The sequence below is a fragment of the Cyrtonyx montezumae genome, unplaced genomic scaffold (assembly GCF_038088225.1).
Source record: "Cyrtonyx montezumae isolate F1298 unplaced genomic scaffold, pur_monq_1.0 scaffold_8, whole genome shotgun sequence".
NCBI classification, from domain to species: Eukaryota; Metazoa; Chordata; class Aves; order Galliformes; family Odontophoridae; genus Cyrtonyx; species Cyrtonyx montezumae.
The window spans coordinates 98,241,713-98,267,351 of record NW_027072089.1 but is presented as its reverse complement, the minus strand read 5'-3'; the positions used below and the strand labels follow the sequence as shown (position 1 = coordinate 98,267,351).

The 25,639-nt window shown below is 37.6% G+C and overlaps 1 protein-coding gene across 4 annotated transcripts in view; it reads left to right on the top strand.

Moving 5' to 3' along the window:
- Positions 1-25,639, top strand: part of LOC136058699 (engulfment and cell motility protein 1) — a 188,360-nt gene that overhangs the window by 97,134 nt on the left and 65,587 nt on the right. For all 4 annotated transcript variants that reach the window (XM_065752356.1, XM_065752355.1, XM_065752354.1 and 1 more), the window contains 6 exons: positions 2,535-2,634; positions 8,267-8,418; positions 9,227-9,305; positions 12,255-12,305; positions 13,901-14,023; positions 15,263-15,394. In XM_065752356.1, the coding sequence (XP_065608428.1) occupies positions 2,535-2,634; positions 8,267-8,418; positions 9,227-9,305; positions 12,255-12,305; positions 13,901-14,023; positions 15,263-15,394 (637 nt within the window). The remainder of the gene's footprint in view (positions 1-2,534; positions 2,635-8,266; positions 8,419-9,226; positions 9,306-12,254; positions 12,306-13,900; positions 14,024-15,262; positions 15,395-25,639) is intronic.

Here is a 25,639-nt window from a genome sequence, read left to right as displayed (position 1 = left end):
ATAACGTGAAAAATGTCATAGGAGTGACACCCACTGGGGCAGCCTGCCTTGTTTTAAGTTGCAAAGTACTTGCACTGTCTGTATCCCAGAAGATTGTGTCAGTGGCACATCTGCTAAAACCAGGTTTATACACTAGTATTTTCAGGTCTGTTAACCTAGTTTCACTTTCAAAGATGTGCAGTAGGATAAATAATTGACTAGATTAATGAATAGTTTTCTCAAGAAGAGCAAATGAGTGCTGAATATAAGGGAATTTAACTAAACTGAATTCCAGACATTGCAGTTCTGGAGGAGAATATATATATATATATATATATATATATATATATATATATATATATATATACACACTCACATACACATACATGTAGGTAGTAAAATACAGTGTAAGCAATCCTTCTAATCTATACTCATTGTTAATAGGAATTACCTTTCATTTATAGAATAATATTTATGTACTAAATGCACATTAATTGATAAAATTTGTAAACATACATAAGAAAATCCAGGATAGATAAAGTTATCTCTCCCAGTATTAAACTGAGCAGATAACTTATCTCCTTTTAATTTCATACAATAATTTTCCTAATAGAATTTTTTTTCTTTTTATTTGTATATAAGTTTGTCTAGCTTTATAACATGCTGATATTCTGTATATTCATGGAAATATTCTGGCATGAATATCTAGGCAAATTTTTTAAAAGCAACTCTTTCCAAGGGATGCATTTTTACTTAGACATTCATAAATAACCATTATATGAAAAAAGAATGGGCTGGAGAGAATGAGAGGACTGGAGCTGATTGTATTTCCTACAGTGCTGTATTGTTTTCTTTTTATGAAATCCTTGGTTATTTGGAATGCTGATGTTGACATTTGAAGTCTAATTTAATTCCTAGATTTGTAGAATTAAAAGACAAACAGTAATGTATGGCTGAACAAAGTATTCCTTGTAGAATTACAGTGGCTTATTTTTTTTTAAAAGACACTATTTTTCATGTTTATTCTTTCATATTGCCTTTTTATTTTGTCATAAATAATCAAAGACATACTAGATACCCTTACTTTGAAAGAGAAGGTGTGTGTATAATTCCCTCCTAACCCAAATGTCAAGAATGGCAAGTTTCATCTTAGTGAAGGCTTTTGCAGAGTTTTCATGAACTAGCCTAAGTGAAGGGGACACTAAAGGTTTTTCTTTTGGTGTCAAGATGCTTTAATGGAGATTATATCAAATCTGTAACGAATGGCTATTGGAATTGTTGCATTTAAATTGATTTCCTGCTTTATTCCTTTGTCCTGCAGTGAACGCCTTCCCTCTGAGTGACTGTTCACTAATTTGGGTTGTGATGGTGTAAGACAGTAGGGGATCAAATCACACAAGGATTAGTAATTGCATTCCTTAACTATAGCTATTCTACTAGATTCAGTTTTCCAGCGTACTGGGCATTGTAGTTTCAATCTCACAGGTTTTAATTTTGTCTTTTTATTAGGTAAGCTGCTGCATTAAAGTCAGTGGGACTATTCATGTTATTTAGCTTGATTGCATGCTTAAGCTTGTAAATGGCTTAGTGGCAGAGTACCTTGCAGGCATTTTGGCATGCCCTTAAAGGTAATACACTGCTGCTTCTAGGAGTCTGTGCGCAGCTTCTTGTGTTGAGCAGTTACCTTGTTGAATGGTTTCATTAAAATCATTGTGGATACTGACTGTTGTGTACCACAAGTATATATAGAAATGAAGGTGATTTATAAAAGTTGATTTTAACATGGAAAATTAGTGTACAGCTAGTCAATTTAGAGCATGTTCTTTATGATGCATTTAAGCCTGTATTGAACATATTTAATACAAAGATGCACTTGAATTTACAATTAATTATGCAGTGTAGAGGCCTGCAAATCTAAGAAATTTGAGCTGCATTCTTGAATGAACAAGTGGAACTTCGCAGACCTTTGGACATGATTGCCCAGAGATAACCTGAAGATGCATCTCCATTTACTTAAAAGAAATAAACTGAGGCATTAACCATTGGAAAACTGCTGCTCAATGCAAAATCTTTTCTGGTGCGTTTTTAAAATGTTTGCTTCCTTGTAAGAGAAGAAACAGACAATCCACTGATTTTCTACCTACAGAGGTACCACAGTGTGGTATGTACCTTTGTGTGACGTTCAACTCGGAGCATGTCTGTAAGTTACTATGAAAAGAAAAGATTTATTTTCTCCCGTTAGTTCTAAAATTTTGAATTAGATTAAAGAAGCTTAGTTAGACTATCTGATTTTCTTGAGCATTGCATGTGGTGTTTTCCTAGGACATAGTTCTTCTCTTACTAAATTGCTTTATTTCAGGTGATTATTCGTGATGTCCATGCAAAATTGCTTTGGAGACTATTTGTTGCATGGCCTCTCTTGCTCTTTTGCTGCCTCTTAGTCCATGTTTGGCTTTCTTTTCCTGCCTTTCTGAAAGCTTCCTGCTGCTTTATTCCCTCGGTCGTTGCCATGCTGCTTAACTGGTAACTGTAGTCATGACTCCTATCTCTTGCAGCTTTGGAGATATGTTGTCCTTTACACTGACTGCATTTGTTGAGCTGATGGATCATGGGATTGTATCGTGGGATACATTCTCTGTGGCATTCATTAAAAAGGTAAATTTGTAATCAATGCTATGTGTTCTGTACAGATTTGCTTCGATGCTTTAAAATTTTTGAGGTGAGTTGTGCTTTCTCTCTTTCAGTTGCATTGTTTAGCTGATTGCTTGGTCAAAAAGGTATATGAAAATGAGGTCAATGTCCTGTTTAAATCACAAATATTTGTAACTGTGGGATCTAGCCCAACTTCTACTGAGTTCAGAGGAAATGAAATTGGATCAACGCTATGTTAGGCCTATACATGGGCTGCTGCTTGCTAAGTTAGAGTGTGACCTCCTTGTGCACATACCAGGCAGTTAAAGCAGAAAATAGTGTTTAGATTTAATGTAAATTAAATTGAGCAATAATATGCATCTTGAAATAAAAACAGCATTGAAATGTTTCCTTTGAGGATAGGGAAGGAAGAGAAATGAGTTAGTTTACAAATTGAAATTAAACTGAAATCTCTTGAGTTGATCAAGCTGAGCTCCAGCTCCCTGAATCCTGCAGCTAAGGTATAAGATTTTGAAAAAGATTTTTCCATGATCTGCTACATTTTTTCTTCTTTTCTTGCACGTGGTAGATGCACAAGAGCAGCAGAAACAGCAAAGTACTCTTTAAATGCAGAAATCTAGCAGACCTATAAAAAAAAGGATTTTGTTGTTATTGATTTAACATTTTTTACTTATTCTCTTCTTAAATATTGGCAGGTTGCAATCAAACAAAGTGGCTCATCTGCTTAAAACAAAGCCAGAAATTCTTACTAATTATTCTTTTCAAAACAGGTTGAAGTTGAAACAAATCTTACATTGAAGTGCATTTGTATGAGTTCAAAAGATGTCAGAGTTGATTCACTGTAATGATACCAGGTGCACAAATGGAACTAATGCCACCTGTGGCAAAGATATCTTCTCTTTATAGCAAAATGTGACAGAATTCTTGTGTAAATTTGGTTAGAAAATTATTACCATATAAAGGAAGTATATATAAAGGAAGAAATAAACGGTTATGAATTAAGTGTTTTAAAACTGCTTGGATGTGGTACTCTGGAACATGATTTAGCAGTGGGTTGTGGTTAAGCTGCTATTGATCTTGATGATCTTGAAGGTCTTCTCCAACCTGAGTAATTCTGTGATTCTGTGAAAAGATAATTAGATTTTTAAGTTCAGTTTTGGTCATTAAAATGATAGGTGTTAGTTGTGAAAGAGGTTAGTATTATGTTTTGGACTTTGTTAATCTCATAAGCTTAGGTAGATTATGATGGCAATCTTAACATGGCAAAGAAAATAGTAGACCTGTGTTTTAACTGGCTTAATTAGACAGAAATTCCAGCCTAGAATGTGTTATTTGCTGAGGAAGCCTAACACATATAGTAAGAAATTTGCTAAAATTTAAATTAATCTGTCTAGTTAATGATTCAGAATTACTGTTTTTGTTTTACTCTTTCAATGTGTTTTGCCCTGTGAGTTGGTTAGTGAAAACAGCAAGAGGTGATGTGCATCCCTGTAATGCCTTCTCTATTTTGTCAGTCACGTCTATGTCCTGGACAGTGTTGTGAGTTAACAAAACAAATCTAACAAAATGGTTCTCGTGACCTAAGTTATCCTGACAAGTAAAAACCAGAAATGAAACTGGTGGAAAAGGGCCAAAGCAAAGAATAGGGAAGAATACTAGATCAGAAAGGAAACAGAAGGAGAAAGGATAGCAAAAATACTGGAAAGGGGCAAAGACACATCCTGATCTACCAACCTCTTGAGAGGCAGAGCAGCTGTGCCCTCAATGAGGCCCTTTGTGCAAAGGGTGCACCTAAAGGAGCACTCAAGAACTGTCTTTGATGGGAACTTGCACCTTTATTCTCCTTTGCTACTCTGAGCTTGGCTTTTGGTTGGCCACTTGAGGTTCCTGATAGGCTAGTTCAAGTGGACGACAAGATGAATAAGAGCTGGGATAATTTTCTGCTAGCTGAAAGGAATCTCTGCAGCCCTACTTGAAGTGCTTCTGACCTTTGAAGCTGTCTTTCTTTTCAAATGGAAGCCAGACTGGAATGGGAAGACATTCAGCTGAGTAACTTTTTTGTTGTTTTAAATCTTGGATAAATAATTTCCTAGCTAGAAACGTAGAAGATGGAGGAGATCTCAAGGGAACCTTTGAATGCTTCAAATGAGTAACCAGTTGGTACTGGATGCAGTCCCTCTCCCATCCTTTGAGTATGTTAAGACTGCTATTCCAACTACTGCAAATAAGAACTGACACCTTCAAGTAGGGCTTTGTTCCTTATCTTCAGGGAAAATATTGTATCATAATTTGAAAAACTTTCTTACAGCAGAATATCTCAAGGCTCTTTTCTTCCTCATGACAGTAAAGCTTGTTTAGACTGGACTCCCAAAGTAGCCTAAAGGATTTGGATGACCAGTTCTTAAGATGTGTCATGATAATTTGATATCAAAATAAAATACAAAAATTTGGAACTCTTCTCTTTGATTTCTATGAGAGGAGAAATAAAATGAAGGCTTGCAGTGTTTGTTGAGATGTTCTTAATGATCTCTTAGAATTACTTATGTAAGTGCTGTTTCATAACTGTGTGGGGCAGAGTCTTAACCTTGATAAACTGCTTACTCTGCCTTCCAAAATGTGCCGTGCAGGAAAAGCAAGTGGCAGTTGGAAAAGGATCTCTGTGTCTCACAGCTGCCTATTGTTTTTTCTGTAGTTAAGTGCAACTACAATTCCTTACCTGTTAATGAGATATGTGCTTGAAATTTTAAACTATACTTTAGGTCTTTACAGATTTAAAGCTGCTTCAGATTTTCCTGTTATTTTCACTTACAGACATCGAAGTGGTCCAGTCAGATAACTAAGGGACATCTTTGAAAATCAGATCTGTTTCCTTCAGTTGTTTTCACTGCGGTGGTTGTGGCACTTTTTGTCAGTTTCTTTTTCTGTTTGGTTTATTTGTTTGTTTGGACTCTTGTCTTTTAACTTTTGAATTCTTCCCTCCCTTTAGGTGATGCTGAAGTGGGAAAAGAGCTCAGAAAATGTAGTTTTAGTTTTCTCTACCATTCCTTCCTGCTCTTATTCCATATGTTTAGGTCCTGTTTCAGCACAGCACTGAGGTTGAATGTCCAAGGGCATTCTGATGCCTAATTTCCCTTGAAACTGCTAGGAAGCTAAGCACTCACTTCACAAAGTGTAGCTACATGCGGCTGTGCAGAAATCATTTGTTCAGCAAAACACTCATAACCTTGGTTTTTTTCTTAGTGACACGCATCTGTGTGCGAGGTTTTCATGTGAAAATGTAAAGCAATTAAGTTGCTTGTTTGTGGAGAGAAGGCTCTATTCTTGTGAGCATTCATCATTATTTATTATCAGAAGTTTTGATAAATGAGTGCAGGGTTATATTTGGATGTTGAGAGCCCTTCTGGCACATGGTGCTCAGTTAGCAGAGTTCTCCAGAGAACAGCAAATGACACAACTTTGAACTTATATTGATTCCATTCTGTTTTCAGTAGATGTCCTTTTTCCACATCCAGAACTGCAAATATAGGAATATAAATTTTTTTAAATCTAATTTTGTGTCTTCTGAAAATGGCATGGCTCATTTATCAGGGTAGGCTTGCATATTTCATGCTTCAGCAAGGTGGTTTTGAGTATACATAGTTTAGCATGCAAGTTACACAGCAGATGCTTTAAGTGTATGTTCAGTGTGAGATGTCACAGCTCTCTAAACACACGAGCCAGCTTCTGTAGTGCACTGAGCTTATGTTTATGATAAAAAGGATCTGTGGCCCAAAAGCAGAAGAATAAAGGTGTCTGAGGCAGCCTTTCCTAGAGTGAGGTTTCAGCTGTCTGTAATTAGTTTAGTGCAGCAGTCCCCTGTTAGGAATGTTATATCACAGTGAAGCTTTTACACTAGGCCTTGAGCTTTTAAGGAAGAGAGGTGCTGCATGAAGAGTGATTCTTGTCAGGGCTTTGGAAGAGGATGACAATAGTCTGACAACTCTGGAACACATTCTGGGCTTATTATATTCCTGCCACACAGCTGATGCATGTGTGCCTGGTGAGTGAGGCATCCGAAATGCATTTGACTTGTGTAAGCAGTGCAGAGCTGATCTGTGCATGCCTACTGTATGTGTTGTGGGGCTTGTGGACATCTGGCAGCCCTGATACAGTGTATCAGAAAACAACTGGATTAGCATTAGTAGAGGTAAGGTAGTACAGAGCTCCTGAGATATAGCTTGTCACCCTGAACAGCACATTATGCATTACATGAATGGAGTCGCATTCTGCACAACGTGCTCTTGCTATGGCAGTGTGAAGCAAGTAGCAGAGCAATGAACACCAATGCAATAGATTAGAAGAAAAAATATCCATCCCTCTCTCTTCATAGTCTTCAACCAAAGTTATTTTTAAAAAGTGGGAAGGGGAGAAGGCAGGATTTTGCTGCTATGGCATTCCTCAGAATGTCATGAGAGCAAAAGCGCTGTACACACGTTGATACTCTGAATTTTACAGTTGCCTAGGCAGCTTTTCCAAGTATTTGGCATGCTTTTCTTCCTCTGAAAGGAAGATTATACCAGGGTCTAAGTGAGCTTCCAGTATCAAGACTACATTAGTTTCTTGAAGTGTGACTACTTAAGATGGGATGGACTTGAAGCTTTCGGGAAAGAAGGCATTAAATAGACTGCAGTGACCCCATCTCAAGTCTATTACTCAGCTACAAATAACAAATACTGGTGACCATACTTTCCTTTTTCTGTTTGTCTGTTCTTACTTGGGTACTTTTTTTTTTTGCTTGTCTGTGCTGATATTGGTACACCAGAGGAAAACCTGAGCGGTTCTTACTTCCTTTGTCAGCGGAAGGTGAGAGTCTTCCCTAGGAGCTGTATCCACAGGCTGTGAAGCGTGCAAAGGAACACATGCTGTCACATCATGATGCACAGCTGTGTTGGCTCTGCAGATGTGAGCATGCAGCAAATCATTGCCATGCTGCTAAAAAGCATAGGTCAGACATGGTTTCTACTAGTGTGCCATTTTTCATAGCAACTTTCAGTAAGAGTGATAGAAATGAATGCACGGACAGTGAGACTGGACTGAGTTACACAATCAGTTGTGCCAGTAATCAAGTGAGTTTTAATTTGTAATCTGAGAGAGCTGTTGTTGGTAACAGCAAATTAAAATATACTTATTTTGCTGGAGATGCATTTTGCCAGAAAGTTAGACGTGAATTTCCCTTTTGCAACCATTTTTTTGAGCCTAGAAGCTTGTTTAGAGAGCTCTGGCTGCACAGATACTGGAGCAAGTGAGCATTCCAAAGTTTTCTCTCACAAAAAATAAAGTAAAATAAAAATACAGCAGCTGTAGTTCTGTAGTACCGATTTATCTCATACAACTTAATATAGAAACATATATGTTACGGGTGTTGATATTGACAAATCTGAAGTGATTCATGCCAGCTGAAAAATCTTGTGCCACTGTGTCTTCTGAAGGTTTCTGCAGTGCTGACTGGAGTGCTCTAAGGTATTAACTGATGCCTGGCATGTAGAAAAGACTACTTTTACTCTCAACAGTTTTCTGAGCCAACTCCGCAGTTTATTTCTTTCCTTCTCCTGATTCTACAAGAAGACTCAAATTTTCTTCATGTCTTAATTTGTAGATAGCAAGCTACGTGAACAAATTTGCCTCAGACATCTCTATCTTACAACGGTCACTAGCAATCCTGGAATCAATGGTGCTCAATAGCCATGACCTGTACCAGAAGGTGGCACAGGAGATCACAATTGGACAGCTAATCCCACATCTCCAGGGGTGAGTATCTTCAGATGCCACTTGATATGCTGATTTTTTTATTTTTACTTTTCAAAATGAGCACGGCATTTAGAATAAGAGTGATATAAAGACTAGTAACCTCCTGCATGACTTCCACATCTGTTATAAGTGGCTGATTAGCAAATAACCAGCCTTCTTGTTGCAAAGCTGCCTGTGTGATTAGAGGTGCAGACCAAAAAGCAGAGCACTCAGTACTGGTTGTGATTAAATGCTTAGCACTGTTAGCATGCAGGTAGTATGGTTTTGCCTGTCAGCCTCTGGGAAACATATAAGACAAAACCTGGACAACTTCTGTTGGAAGTACATTTACAAAGAGAGAGGCCTTTTCTTAAACAGTAATGCACTGTGATTCAGTGGATGGAAACAACTTTTTTTAGCACAGGGGTATGTGCTTCAAACTGGTTCTCCATACCTCCTAGCTGGGACATTTTCTCCTCACCTGAAAAGCTTTTAATATTAACAAGCTTTTCTTCAAAGCTCCTTAGAGTTTCTTCTTCCTAACTGTAGCTGGGACATCTGGGCGTCTGGCTGGAGCTCACAGTTTGAGTTCCTGCTGCAATCAGTGGACGATTAATGGTACTTTGAGGTTGTTATCCATTTCACCTTTCTTGAATGCTGAGCATAATGTTTCTCTTAATAATGATAGAGTTTGGATAACTTTTGTATGGGTAACTCTAAGTGCAAATAGTCCCTCAGCTTCTACTGGTAGTAATGCAATTGGAAAATCAGTTTCTATAGCTTGTGTGTCCATGTTCTTACCTCATGTTTATGATTTTCTTCCAAACAGGACAGACCAAGAAATCCAGACGTATACCATTGCAGTAATAAATGCACTTTTCCTTAAAGCACCAGATGACAAGAGGCAGGTCAGTTGTTGGGTGTTATATCCTTTTATCTATAGGAGGCGTACTGTGTTCGTATATGTAGCTGTCCCAGTCACTGCTGTCACTGGTGTAATACCATTCATTTTAGTGGAGTTAGCTCCGTCTTGTACCAGTCAGTGTTAGGAAGGGTTAAGCATTCTTCTGTGATTCTGTAGTTCCCTGTAACCTTGCTTGAACCATATTGACTGTGGCTGGCTGTAGTATTTATTGTACTGAACTTTTTGCCAGCGCAGCTTGTAAACCCAGACTGTTTTTTTGGTAAGTCATTTCCCCATCCAGATTTCTTAATAAAAAGTGTGTTGCTTTTGAAAATGGTACTATCTCGGCATGTAAGTATTTCATGAATGTCAGTGTACTCTTTTAAGTTAACTTTAGGGCCAGAGATCAGAAGCTCCAAGAGGAAATACTTCAAGATTGCTAGCTGATGCTAAACTATTGAATGTGATATGTTATGAAACAGAGGACTTCCATCCATGTTTATCAAGTAATTAGCCTGTATCAAAACAGAGTTAGTCATTTGTTTATTTAGTATTTCCTTCACCAGGAACAGTGATGCTAATTCTTGTGGTGACCAAAACAGGGTCATTGGGAGCTGCTGACAAATACTCGTGAGGATTTGTCTTAGATTTATTTACACTTTTTAACACTGGAGAATGTTTAAACAAACACCAACACAAAATACAAATTAAAATAGAAACTGTAGAATAAAAACTTGATTTGTGTAAAACCTTATTCCACGAGAGCATGTGAGAAATGTCTGCAGATTGCCAGAACTTGGACAAGTTCTGGACTAGCCCTGCACCAAAATCTGTCTGATGCAAGGAGACACCCTCTCTGCTGCCACGTTAAGGGGACTGGTATGACATGAGTGACTGCCTTGCAGTTGAGGAAAGGATTTAAATTCACACTGGTATCTGCCTTTTCTGTATTTTTTTAAACACTTCCACCCTCATTTCTGTAATGCAAAAAACCAAGAGGTTCAAAGATTTTCTTTTTTCATAAGGATTCTCTTGTTGCCTTGCTTCCTCTGCTGCTGTCAAGAACTATATCACCTAGAAAAAAGCCTAGGTTATTTAAAAATGGTGAAAGAGAATTTTATACATTAGAAAAGGAGATGTTGAGCAGTGAAATGACACTGTGAATGTTTGAAGAGCTTTGTTTTTTTTCCAATTGTCTGCATTTTCACAGAGACATGTTGCTATGGGAAATGAGGGGGCAATTTTTGTCACATAATTCTTGTTCTCATCTGTTACTACAATACTTTCTTTTTAGAAAAGACAGCTCATCAACCACTAATAGCAGTGCAGGTGTCTTGGAGACAAAGTTGGTTTTGCAGTAGTAATAGGTTTTGTGAATTCTTGTTGCTCCTATCACAGTTTTTGGTTCAGTGGACAGAGATGATATTCTAGTAAAAGCATTTGAACTTCCACGTATAAGAATCAAGTAACAGATTTTTTGTCTCCAAAAAGTGAAATGAATTTCCAGTTTTTGTCCGGATTGCAGGAAAAAAGGCCCTACTTCATTATTTGTCTGTCCATCTTCTTGCTGGAGATAGCTACGCATTAACAAAGCCAGTCAGTTCTGTGTAATATGAGGTGTATCATGTGCCTGGCACTCCCCCTGCAGTTCAATTGGGCATTTCCAGACAGGATCAGTGCATCTGTAGCTTTCATTCTTCACTCTTCAGCTGTTATGTGCAACTGAAACCAGCTTTGCCAGAAAAAAAAAAAGCTTAAAAGCTATAAGCTGAGATTCTCTTGGTTTTGGTCCCTACTTTCTTCCTTGTTATTCCTGTGTGAACAAAATTTTGATGTGGTGCCAACTGGACAGAATGACAATGCATTCTAACAATGTCCTTAAGAATGTGTCAGCATTGATTTGCTGTGCTGTATTATGTAGGATTGTGATACACTAATAGACCACTGTTTAGAAGTATGAGGTTAAGTTTGGTTATTAGCTGTTTTATTCCTGTAAGCAAGCAGTATCTATACAGCAAACTCCAATATTGTTACCCATATAATCCAAATCCTTGAATTGTCCATTTAGCAAACAGGAATTTAAAAATACATGCACAATGATTTCTAAATGTTAAATGCATTGATATATGCAGTGCATATGCTAGCGTGTGTTCACATCCATGCATATGCATTTCTGTATTCATGGACAACATGAATGTTAAAAACAGGATACATGCTTGTTAGGCATGGTTCAGGATACTAGGCTGTCATGCTCCATCAGTATAAATTATTCTCTCCTATACATTTTAAGGTAGCTTTCAGACGGACAGCCAAGGCCAGATGTCTAAGAGAGAAAGTTGAAACATATCCTGACTGATAGGGACTTGGCTGTTACTTCAAGAAAGAGAAGCTAATTGGAGGCAGAATAGTGGACCAGTGCCAACTCTGCTACCAAAATGCAGAGAAGTATTAGTTACTATAAACTACAGCATTGAGTTGTAATCTAAAAGTTAGAAAATCTGACTTTGAAACAGCCAAAATATAATATTTATATTATTAATATTAATATAAATATGCATGCAGTTTGATATCTGATTTTAAAGGCCTGACTGACAGTTTGAAAGGTGTTGATGCTGTGTTGTTGGGGAGTGGGATTTCTGAGAGGGGAATTGTGCTTGAAAAGGTGTGTGAAAAAGCAGTTTAACCCACAGAAATCTCTGAGATCTTATGTTGCTGTTACTGGACCACCAAAATATTGAGCTTGATAAACCTTTCACTCTCTTTGTCCTCTTTCTCATAGCAAAGCAATCTGAGTTTGTATCACAAAAAATAGCTCTTAAATTGTAGTTGATGAGCTGCTTCATTCTGCTTACAAGAAACAGTGCAGAAACTTGAGACTAAAACCTTTTAAATTGCTATATTGATGTAGGAATAGCACTAAAATACCTGTTTCTATTGTTTTTTTCTTAATCAGGAAATGGCAAACATTCTGGCACAAAAGCAGCTCCGCTCCATTATCCTAACTGTAAGTATATCGTTTCCAACATAACGCTAGCGGAGAGAAAAGCTAGATTGAGTTTTGATATGCGTGGGTTTTATCTTCATAAACTTTAATTGCTCTTTGCATTTTGATACGTTTTGAAGTCTTCAGTGTACAAGATAAAAATCTCGTTATTCACTGAGTTCAAAACTGATAATCAGAAAAGTTGTTTTCCCAGCCCAATAAATAGTTATTTCTTCATGACAGTACAATGCAGAATAAAATCCCATTGAGAACGTGAACTTAGTTGTGAAGTCTAGGAAATATCTGAAGCATTCGTAGGAAGTCCTTTTTGTTAAGTTTTAGATCTGATTAAAACTATAAGAAAGCTGCTTTTTGATTCTACAGGCGACTGTATCTTGATATCGAGTTGCACACAGTTTGTTGCCACTTGCACTAAGGAGGCAGGATATATAGCCCAGAGTGAAGTTAATGAATGTAATATATAAGATTTACTTCATCTATCTTGGGAAATCATAGGGATTTTGACATCAGTTCTTTAAGAAAATAAGGTGAAGTTCTTCTGAAAAACAGTGAGTTCAGCATCTGTCATGAGCTGCGGGGCAGTATAAAGCAAAACCAAGCAGCAACAAATAAAACAGACCTTTTCCCTTTCTTGCTCACTGTCATTATTTTAGTGATGCATGCAAAAGAAATAACAACAAACTTAGACACAAAAAACCAGAATTAGTTTCAAAGGCATGTTTTTGCATCGCTTGTGATCATAAGAAATTTGGTTGAAGCATAAGGATAATATTCTTAAGTGTTCATTTGCTATCATAAAATGCTACTAAAGTAGCTTTTGGCAGATAGATTTTTTTTCTCTGAAACTTCAGTGAAATATAGTTTCAGTTGTTGCACTCATCTCCTACGTGATTTTCCTTATGTCTTCCCTGCTGTGTTCAGTAGTGCGGGTCTGTTTTCCCTGTAGCTGTTCAGTTTTAGACACAACAGGGATTTTTAAATTATCCACCAGTTTGGTAACTGCTTTGTGAATGGGGTAATTCTGTATTGTATGTATGGGGTATTGTGCATTTCTAAGCCGTCTTCCTCATGTAGATCACAGTTGTCGGGTAGAGGTAAGATTGCCATGTGATGTTGACTCCCACAGTAGCAGTAGCACTGTTTGTATCACTGTGTGCATTGAACGAGTTGGCATCTTGAATACTTTCCTTAAATATTGAATATGCTCACTTTTTTTCTTCAAACAGATCTCTAGTGCTCTTGATAAGGAGTCATTTTTTCCTCAGAGTGGCTCCCTACTATTTTTCTTGTTTTTATTTGTTTTATTTTGTTTTGTTTTCACCATTCCTCATGTATGCACAGGCTCTGTCTAGTGACTTAAAGGAGAAAGTGTCAGTGCATTGTTAGTGTAAAGTCCCATTCCTTAAAATTTCTTATAAAGCCTATAGTTCATCTGAATACCTAAATCAGTGGCATTAGTCTTGGTTTATTTTCTTCTGGATTATGTATATGCCATTGCTTACCAACATATACTTACAGAAATGGAAATACCTGAGTCCACCTAATGTGATTTTCTGATATGGTGGCATTCACTGCAGTCTGTCTTTCTTTTACAGCATGTTATCAGGGCACAGAGGGCCATCAATAATGAAATGGCACATCAACTTTACGTTCTCCAAGTACTTACTTTTAACCTTCTGGAAGACAGAATGATGACAAAAATGGATCCACAGGATCAGGTAAGTATCTGACATGATCTTATCAGAACAGAAAGAAGTCAACTGCTCATTGCTGTGCCTAAAGCTCTTTATGGAGGAAAAGACAGTGCCAGGAATGCTTGCACAATCTCCGTCTCTTTCAGCGTGTGATGTTCAGTTGTGTTTTCTGTATGTCAAAAGATGAACTGGCTATTGTATTCCACATAGAAAAGTACAGCGAAATAGCTAGGCCTTTCTCTTTAGTATGTCATTTCATGAACTGTATTTGTTTTCATCCTGAATTAGAGCTCTGAAATGAAACTTTTCGTTCTTACACTTTTCAAAACCAACAGAGATGCATAATCCTTAAAAGTACTCCAGTAGAGCAAAGATGAACATTTAAGTGTAACACTGTAGAGCTGAACTCAATTGGTGTTGCAAGCAAATTCATTTTTGTTGCTGTGAACCTGTGCAGTAGTTGTTCGTCTTATTCTCACCGTGTCCAGACACTAGCTTTAATACAATTCATCATGCAAAAAGAGGCTTCCCAAAGAGGTTCAGGTGTTAGTATAGAATCAATGAGAAGTAGAGATGAGTTTTGTTTATTTTTTTGTGGTTCCTTTTTAAGGCCACATATGAAGGGGAAGCTGATTTCATTTTTAAGAGGTACTTGTGTCAAGACTTACTGATGATTTGAAGAAAAGGAGATGAGAGAATAAGATGGTCATAAAGTTAAATAACATAATGATATAGAGCTTTGCTCTTCTCTTAGGAGAATGTAAATGTAGTTACCTAGTGTATATCTTGATAGAGGGATTGAAACAGCATTATTTGTATTGATGGTAAGTTATATCTAGAGGCATTTCCAGTTGTGTAACTGAAGCAAGTCTTCTCTTGCAGAAATGGGCAGTCACCAAAAAGGTCACAGTGTTAAACCATTTCAATTTAAGTCAGAAAAAAAGTATTGGCTTAATTTGAAATGGTGGTGATCTCTTGGCTTCTGTGGTTTCATGATTGTGGTTAAAATTAAGTGTATAGTTAGTGACCTTGCTAACATCAGTCAAGCTTCAGGAAGTCAGCCCTGAAGCATCTGCATGTGAACCTTACAAGTGTGAGACCTTTGGAAAATAGGAACCACAGTCATGCTTACTGTGATAGTCTTTGAGCAACAAGCAGAGAATTCAGAATAAGGTTGGGCTGTTTTGAAATAGTCTTTGTGGGACTGATGATTAAAATGAGAATTATTTTTAACAATTGTTTTTAACATTTGTTTTGACTCAGGCTCAACGGGATATCATATTTGAACTCCGAAGGATTGCATTTGATGCAGAATTGGAACCTAACAACAGTAGTGGCAGTATTGAGAAACGCAAATCTATGTATACTCGAGACTATAAAAAACTTGGATTTATTGTGAGTATTTTTACCTGAGTGATCATACACTGGAAATGGCTGAATGCATCTGTTGCAGTACATTCTCTAATCAGTCAAATCTCTCAGGTCAATCTTCTGGCTGTCACCAATAGGAGAATAGAATAATTTATTCATATTTATGCAAATATTTTCAACCACAAATTATTGCTTAGCAGAAGCTAGAGTTAACTGGAAGAAATAACCATCTGAGTTTGAAGCACAATTTTGTATATCATGCCATAATTAATTTAACTTAGCAGAATCTTTAATGAACAAGCATTGTGTAAGGAATCTGTGTCAGACCTGTTAAGTTACTGTGCTCTTACTAATAGTGTGGATTGATGAGCATAATAAAGCAAAGGTAGGTCTCTTTTATGATATTTACTTGTAGGACCTTGTGTTTTGCTTGCTTGAACTCCTTTCATCTGAGAGTAGGGTTGTGATTAGTATGCAGTTTTCTTTCTCCTTAGATAAAATTGTATGCTTCACATCTTGCATGATTCATTACTTTGCTGTTGGCATGACACATGTGCACTGAATATAGTACAGTAGCCACAGTTATAGATGAGGTGGTTTTAAACACTGGCATAAGCTCATTGTGCAGTTTATGTGCTTTGCTCAGTTCTGTGGCCTAGGGCTCAGTATTATCCAGTTTCCTTGTGGTTTTGGAAGGGTATTTTCTGTGTTCTCATAGCTTTTTTCATTACTGATGAGTGAGGAAAAAATATTGCTGTATCAGTGTTAATGCATCCGTAAGGAGTCTAAAGTTTAGTAGAGGGAAGGAAAAGAACTAGGCATTTTAGAGTTGTATGTATGGTAGTAAAATCAATGATATGAGGAAGCTTTTGAATCTCAGTGTGGTTTTTCTGTCGTTGTGGATTAGTCTGTTCTCAGCTCCTGTGTTAGAGAAGCTTGTTGCTATCTCAGCTTCTAAGCAATTCATGTGTGAGATGAGCAGAAGACTTTGGGCCCTCAAAGCCTAGAGAAAAATGCAGGCCCGGATTTGGAGGCATATGGGTGTAGACCTTGTCGTGAATGAGAACAAAAATGGGGCCACACTGACCATGTGTTATAGGTGATGGAAAAATAACCACTGGCAAAGAATGAAATGATGACAAACCTAGATTAGGGATGGGACAAAGAATGATGAGCTGTAATAAATTCATGGTGCAGATAACATAGAAGAATAAAATAAATTTAAAACAAGTGTTCTCTTCTTGTGACTGATCACTTTTGGATATCTACTTTATCAGATGTTGAAGGCGTGCAGCTCCCACTGCTGTCACTGGAATCCCTTAAGTGTCTTGCACTTCTGACAGCCTTATCTTGCCTTGTTAAAGTTGGACCTGAACAACTGAGTATGTAACAAATCATCTGATACAAGCTGAACCAAGACGAGCACTCAGATCTTCTGAATTCTATTCCTGTTTTTCTGCTGTTAAAAAGGACTAAATATCCATAGGGTTGCAGACTAGCACTTGTTCTTCCAATGCTTTTGTTTTTTCCCATGGGATATTTGTTGATTTTGCAGTGCTGAAGTCATCATGAACAACAATACGTTTGAACTGGTAGCATTTTGAAGGAGACAACTTGCTGTGAACCAAAATGTGTTACTGCCTTGTCTGAGTTTGCAGAACTCTTGCCTTGTCTGTGCAGCAGGGACTTATCTTCATTATTCTCATTTGGATTGTTCATTAGGAAGCATACAGAGATCAACTGTTTTCATGGGTTAAAACATCAATGTTTGCTATGAACCTGATAGCCATCCAATGGGGAATGGGGATCAAGCTCAATGAGGGAATGGGAATGGGAATCTGAGCAATTATGAAAATGTGGAAGGATAAAAAGAGGGAAAGCTTAGTGGGAAATAAGAAATATGGGAAAGAGAGCTTTTCAAAACACCATGACAAGGATCCCAAGGGGAGGCAGGTTACTCCCCTAACAAAATGATGAAGTAATGTACAAGTAAATACTTTTAACTGTGAAGTGTGAGGGTCAGTACCCTGTTCTTGTACAGAATTTTTACTTTGGGCGGAGAATACACGTGACACTACATCTATAACATAGCTGAAAAGGAATTGAACTTTCTCACAGATTGAAGAAGGGCCTGTTATGGAGCTCAGACTAGAAATCTGACAAAGTCACACACAGCACATGTCTGACTAGTGTCTAGTTAGCTCTGCTGCCTGCCCCTTCTCCTTTTAACTCCATTGCTGAAGTGCCTATACTGCTTTTGAAAAATGTAGGTAGGATACATAAGCAAGTCGAGCTATTCTGTGAATACCCCCATTTTTTGTCTGTTTAACACAAGAAACCCAGTCAAATGAGTGGCTGCCTTCGAATGCTGTCTTCATTTGTTCCACTGGTGGTGGTGGTCAGAATGATAATTTCTTGAACTGATTCTGTGTTCTTCCTGAGGGAGAGAGCAAAACCATGTCTAGCCATCCAGCTGTCCTTGGACTGCTTCTTTGCTTTCTGTATGGGAAATGCAAGGATTCTATTTATTTCTCTCAGCCACATCAAAAAGTTTTGCCACATTGCAGATATAATGTCAACAAAAGAGAAAGTCCAGATATAGCTTCAGAAGTTTGCAATACCATCTGTAAAACTACATAGTTAGAAACCTATACTCAGTTAAGGAAACCACAAGGCCATTCCAGATGGTTGTGATGACCTGCATGAAGTTTATTATGGGCAGAGATCTTTTCAAATGAGACATTCCTGAGGACATTCACTAAAACACCAGGGGATACAACAGAAGATGACTCGACTAGGAGATGTAAGCTACTCTCCACTCTGTGAAACCATTTTTCTGAGTCAAGAGTGAATTAAATAGCCTGAATTTCATTTTATTTTGTTTTGTTTTTCCCCAGTGTTAAAATCTGTTTTGACAGGGGAATCCCAACCAGTATTTATGTTCAGCCATTCTTATAGTAGAAGTAGAGGTTTGTTGACTTGCAGATAATAAGTAATTTTACATTATGTTATCTGAAAGATATCTCAGAAAGAAGTTGTAGTAAATGCTTTTAAAAATAGAGGTAGATCTGATTGAATTCTAAGAAATAAGTTAAGAAAAACTATTCAAGTATTTTTGTCCAGTTTTGGAGTGTGTAGAGCACACTGCACAAAAAGAGTGTTTGTTAGTTTGTTTAGACTTCAGTAACATATAAGCTGTTTGCATGCATGCAGAAAGTCAAGATGGAAAATGATTTCTTAATTGTGTCACGTGCTATGCTGGAACTTACCAGTGTAGAAAAATATAATGAATGTTACTGCAGGAGATAGGAAGCTAGTCTGGCAAAAAAATATAATTAAAAGGGAAGTTCAGAGTGGTCTGAAGTTCTTGTTAAGGACAGACATGAGCTTAACATACAAAATACTAGTGATGGTGACATAAGATTGAATGAAATCACCTGATGAAGTGAATCTGGGAGACATCAACAAAAGAATCACCTGTCATGCACAAATTAGGTGACTTTTTGAATCAGAGCAGTAGAAATGTAAATATATTCAGTGGTACAAAGTGCAAAGGTGTTAATTGGCAATAATTTCTTTGTCATGCAATTGCCAGTTGGAAAAGGAAAAGATAAGAGAGAATGTGCACCATAGCTACTAAAAAAAGTCAATTGTTAGCCTAGAATATATCTGGAAGTGTGATCTAAAAGCAGCTGAAGTGTTTAGGCCATTTTCTATGTTTTAGAGAATTCATCCAAAAGATTTTTAATTACTTTTAATTTTAATTTTAATTGCCTGTGTAGTGGCTTGTGGACTGATTGAATTTAGGATGAGTGCATAGGGTGGGGGAGACTTGTGCAGTGTGGTGGCTGCTTCTCGGGCTGGAAATGAGGGCAGCGTGTCCTGCTGCGGGGTACGTTCATGAGTGTGGGAGACAAGGAGGGGTTGTGGGAATCTACGAGAGAACAATAAGGTTCCTAATCAAGGGAACAATGACTGTTTTTCAAGAAGGAAAATTGTTTATTTAGTTTTGTGTTTTTACTTCTTTCTTATTTTTGTACTGTTATTTTAAATTGTTGATGGTCCAGTCTTGAAAAGAAGATCCAAACGAAGCATCCAGACTGGAATGTCCTGGTGAAGTTCAGCACTTGCTCCTGTCTCCAAACTGAAATCTTGTCACACAGCAACAGCTGCATCTGTGATTTCTTTTTATGCCGCCTCTCTGTGGTCAGGGACAGGAATGATGGGCTCATGGGACCCTTAGCTGTCAAGAGAGGGGTGATGAGGAAATGGGGACTCTCTGTGAGCTGGCAGGATGGCCTTGAGTTGGCCGTTCAGCTTATCCTGTGTGTTTTAAAACGTGGCCAAACACAGCTCACGTTGCAGAGAAATTTCAGGACTGGCACAAGAGTGAACCTTTCACTAACCTGGAAGTTGAGCTTACAGAGCCTGAGTGTGCCACAACGGTTCAACTGTCGTGGAAAAACAATGTTAATATGAGCAATACATTTTTTAATAATTTCCTGAAAGTTATGAAAGAATTTGGTAGAACTTTGTGAGGAATTTGAACCTAAGGATATGCTAGACGCTCAGTCTAAAATTAGGTGTAAAGCATCAGAAACAAAAGGAAGTGTAAAAATGGAAAGTGTCAGACAGCCTGGCCTATAGGTGGCACAGGCAGTTCTGTGTGTAACAGTAGAACGTATATTCAGAGTTAAACATGACCATTATTTATCCACACTCTGGGACTGATAATAAAATTTGGTTCCTGAGCACTGTGTCGTTACGCTGCAAGTACTGTCAACACTAAAGAACTTTTGTTACAATCAGGTTTTGTACCATTTAGAGGGATTCCACACATTAGTGACTGGGAAAACTGTTTGCTGTAATCTATAGGAAGTATCTTCCAATTTCTGTGATTTATTTATTTGTAGCTTCTATGAGTTGTGTTTTTTTGTTTGTTTTTTTATATCGACACTTCTAAGCTTTTTTTTTTTCCCTTTCTTCTGTGTTAGCGCAGTGTTTGTATGGTCCCACAGCGAGGCAGACCAGGGAACTTCTCTCACAGAAAGTGTTCCTCTTGGCCAGTGTTCCCCTAGCCCAGCCTGTCCTGTTCTGATTTTCCATTCAGTTGTGCTGGAGTAAGAATGAGGTGCTCAGTGCAAGTTATCTGTTAATGTATTGTATGAAAAGCTAAGTAATACATGAGCTTGTACTGTACATGTACCTACCCATGCTGAGCTGAAGCTCCTGTCAGTTCCTCATTAACAACTCAGTATTATTTCACAATTTTTTTTTTTTTCAATTGGGTATGAACTGCATCTTCAGCTTCAGTTTGTAAGAAAGATGTGAAGTTACTCAAGTGTAGTCAAAGCTTTATGTTGCTTTTTTGTTGTTTAGGTTTTGTTTCTTTTGAGAGAAAGCAAAAATCCAAATCATCTTGCTCCTACAGTAAGATCCTGTTACTGTGTGCAATCAAAGAATTCAGAGGGATAAAATAAATTTGTGTAAACAGTGTGCTCTTTAAAGCTTCCTAGCCTTTGAATCCAACAAACTATATGTGGAGAATCATGTGGAGAAAAGCATTTAAAAGCAGCATAAAACAGCAGAATGCTACGGAGTTTGTGTTATTCCCAAGCTAAGAGTACAACCCCAGCTGAGCAGCCACAAGTAGTGCTACTGAAACCTGTACTAGGAGAGTAAAACAAACAAACAAACAAAAAAATGCCTTATACTACAAGAAAATAGAAAGGAAGAGGGAAACAGAAATTAATGACTGATGATACCAAACTTGCAGCTTTGGGTATTATGACTCTGTGCTGACATTCAGAGGAGCTATACTTGATAAGTCCAGTTAATTTTCTAGGTAGAATTCACGAATTGGTACGGAGATGATTTAGTCTTAATTTTTTTTTAATTTCCACTTAAAAGCAAGCAAATAAAAAAAGCCAGACGTCTCCATCACAGCTGTAGAAAAACAAAGGAAGATTTTAATTTTATTAGCTTAATATTTTAGAACATTTTATAGCACGCAGCTCTGCTTTGTAATAACAGAGACATAGAACATTTTCTATGCGAAGACTTGAATTTTTTTTTACAGCAATACTGACTGTCTGTCAGGACTGTTTTCTTTGGTACTTTGATATTAAACTATCACCTGGGTATTTAAATCCTTCATTTACTGTGTTTACATGTGTGACATTATTTGGAAAACGCTGAACCTCGTTTGAAAGGAAAGCTGCTGCTGAATTTATAGAATCACACAGCAGAGGGCAGTAGCATCCTACCGAATGTAGGTAGATCACAAAAGTTGCTGAACTTGCGTAGCATCACTTAGAGAATTGTTTCAGCCTTAGAAATACTAGAAACGGCTGTTTAGTGCTCAGTTCCCATCTCTGAGTTGAATGCCAGCAGCTGGTTGCTCTTTAGCCTAAATGATACCTTGGGGAGAATTAAGTTTCTTTTTTTGTTTTTAATATTTTTCATACTACAGTTTCTTGTAAAACTATAAGCATGGTTTCTTTTCGGAGCACTACATACCAATATTTTTTTCCCTTTGAAGTACTAGTTTGTTCTTGTGTCCTAGTGTGCATGCAAGACTCATAAGCACAAAGTTAGGGATGCTTTCTTTCTATCTGGATTGGTTTTTTTTTCAGTAATCTCTTGAATGTAGCTAAAGAGCTAATCAAAAATCCTAGGTTTGCTTTACAGAACATGGCCTGGGCTGACATTGAGATCAACACAACAAAATATCACTGTCACACCTGAAAGGCAGGAATAGTGAATCTTTGAGGTGCTCTACACGTTTACTCCTACAGTTACCACAGTGCTGATGGGAGCCCAGAGGTGCACAACCTATTAAGGTATGGCTCTGGAAGACACTTTCCTGGTATAACTCAGAGCAGGGTAGCACCCTGCACTATGGTTTGATCCACAGATTTCTTCTGTTTCTCCCTTCCGTGGGGAAGGGGTCTGGGGTGCAGCCCTGAGGGAACAGTGTGGTTGGCTTTGGCTGCAAGGGGCAGATACTGTTCTCAGCCCAAGTGCTTGCAGCATTGTGCATATAATGGAAAATGACCAAAAATTGAGATAGCTGATGAAAACCGTGAATTGACTGGTAAATCTGAACAAACAAACAGTTTACCGTGCTGACCATGCGTGTTAACAAAGGGATGCAAGAGAATTACTGCAAATTGGAGCCATGAGACTTAGGAAGGGGAAGCCAGGCAACGATGTGTTTTGTTTTGTTTTTTTAATGTAGAGTTATTCAGGTTTGTAACCAGGGAAGTCTGACCTTAGGTGTACCCAATGGTTGATATCTCTGTTAGAGGGGCTATGAATGTAGTACTGATTCTCTGACACAGTACGTGCACAGGGAGGGGTGCCTGGATCAGACATGCTGACCAAGAACTGGGACCAGCAAATCCATATGTTTAAACTGTTCTTGTTTACCATGCAGCTGTGTGCAATTTACCAGAATTGTTAGTCGAAGACTATGTACATCTAACGGTCTGCACATTGTTAACATGAATAAGCCAGCCTTTTTCCACATGCTGCTGAATTCTCCATAGTTTTAGTTCTTCTTAAAAAAGGAAAGATTAAAAAAATATATCATTTTGGTGGGCTACTAGCCTGCTTTGACCTTTCTTGTTATCACTGTAAGAATGAAGTTAAAGCTAATCAGAATGAAGTATCTTTAGTTTTTTTTTGTCTATGTGAATGAACTGAGTCTGTTTGATCATTCTTCTAACTTAATGTTTTTTAAATTGTTCTTGGACCGTTTTGTACTTAATATATAATTTTAGTTGAAGGATTCGTTCTGTTACTGATTTCTTAGTGACAGATAGAGGGCAAAAGAGTTTTAATATATATATTTTTTAACTTTGCTGTATTTCTGATTGCTAAGTTGTAAAATAAGGGCCTTGAAATGTTTCTGATTAAAAGAATATACTTGTTCTGAAGAAAATCCATTTAATAATGTGCATTTCCTTATGTAAAATTGGAGTCAACAGAACATTGCATTTCTTGCACATGCTTTTTATATATTACTTGAGATTTCTTGAGATACCGTGAAATCTTGTTTGGTGCTCACTCACTGTGTGTATCATTTATCAACTCCTGAGGGCAGGCAAGCTCCATTAATTTGGATGTGCTACAAACACATCTGAGGATGCTGAGGAGTTTGTTCTGAGTGTCATGTCTTTATCATTACAGGAGTGTTGTCTTACATCTGCTGTTTTCAAACCTCTTAAGGGTGGGTCTTGTACTTCATTTTCTTGACACTTTGTACTGCGCATCCCTCAGAATTTGCAAACAGAGCAAATACGTTTGAGAAGCAGGCCCTCAAAAGCTCATTAGATGTAATGAAATTATTTTTCTTATGTAGTATGGACGTTGTCTGGTTCACCAGGGTGGCTGATTGCCCTCCAAACACTTGTGCAGTAAAACTGTCAGCTCCGTGAAACAATGTAATTGTACTTAATGGTTGTTATTAAAAATGTTCATTTTTCTTTGGCATTAGGCAGTTTCCCAGTGTCTACATGCATGCATATTAACGTATATATTACTTATATGTACATACAACTTCCCTCTTTCCCTATCCCATTCTTCATGTTTTTTGTTTTTCTTTTTTTGCCTGGTAAGATTTGGTAAGATTGAAGGGATACTGAACAATAAAGCACAGAGAGTAATTGAATTCTGTTTGGTTATGAAGAATTATGGTCTGGGTCAGAGATTCTCTTTGAATGTGCAGTTTCATTAACTCAGTCCTGTACATGAATTAAGAGATGATGAGAAGAGCAACTTGCTTGGGAATAATTGATATTTTTTTCCCTCTTTCAATTAAAACCATCACCATATCTGAATTCTGAATGTTTTGATGGTGTGGTATACTTTATTTCTTACATAGCCCCTACACAAAAGACAGTGCTATGTATTCCTTTAAAAACTCCTCAGTTCTTCTAGTCTTCCTCCATTTTGGTGCAACTCCATTCTATTTTTGGTGCTGATCTGGCATATGTTAGAAGTGTAGCAGAAAAATGCTCTGGCCAGGCTAAATGTATATACATTTTGCAGAGCACAGCTCCAGTTCTTCGCTTTTCCCATTCCCATAGAGGGATGCAAAGGAAAATGAAGTCAGGTGATCTGAAATTCTACAGCAAAAGGATCTAGTCTTTTTTTTTTTCAGTTGCTGTACTACTGAAGGCAAGTGAGAAATGCTTCAGTGAGCATATACTGGCATAGTTTTAAGACAAGCATAGACTCAAAGGTTTAGGAAGCATGGGTCCTATTTTCCAAATCCTTCTCTTTGGCATCTGCAAAGCCTGTTTTCTTTACTTGAGCAGTAGGAAAATTTGGCTGCAGAAAGCCGGTTTCCCAAAGGGGGCTTATCTTCAAAGACAACTAAAATATTGTAGATATTGACAGTTCTTTTTACTATGGGGTAGTTTTTTGGCTTATCTTCTGTAGTTACAGAAAGGTTGATCTGTTCACAGATGACATAAGAAGAGTGTGTGTGAGATCCACAGAGCTCTGTAGCACCGGCAGTCATTTTTTTAAATTCACAGAATTGCAGAGGTTGGAAATGTTTGGACTGTGGATATGTATGCCTAGTCATGGATGATATTTCAGCTCAATTCTCTGGTTTTTAAGTTTTGACAGCTGTTGTATCTGGCTGACGGGCAATAAATAAGTTTACATGGTAGATTCATTTTAAAGTGGAGTTTTCTCAGATGCAGAGCTGCCTTATCTCTCAACCCTTATTAGAACTAAACATAGGCTCTTTCACATGGCAACAACTTTAGGTGGCTTGCTTGGAAAAGCAAAATCTGAAACCCTTTTACAGTACCCTAAAAGGAGAGCAAGATCTCTCCCTACTTTATTCTGAGATACTTGACACCGGGTTTAGGTTCCTGTCAGAACTCAGTGTTCTCAAACATCACAGCATGTCAGAATGTAGTGATGTCCTCAGTGACGGTGTCAAGATCTATAAGAATTGTAATTCACTTGGATGCTCAAGTGTAGCACCCATCCTTTTTTTCTGCAGTTGTGCTGTTCCTCCATACCAAGCATCATATCCTTCATTGGAGCTGATTTTTTTGTGGTAGGAAGGATCCCATTCATACTTTCACTCGGGTATTCTGAGTGATGATGTATGGGAGAGGCAACTACAGCCATTAAGTTGGCTGCATCCCACATGGGTTTCCTCTAGATACACAGCCTCAGGAAAATACATTGTAATGATTATTTTTAACTTGATTTTACTCAAATCCTTATAATTCAAGTAAGTTT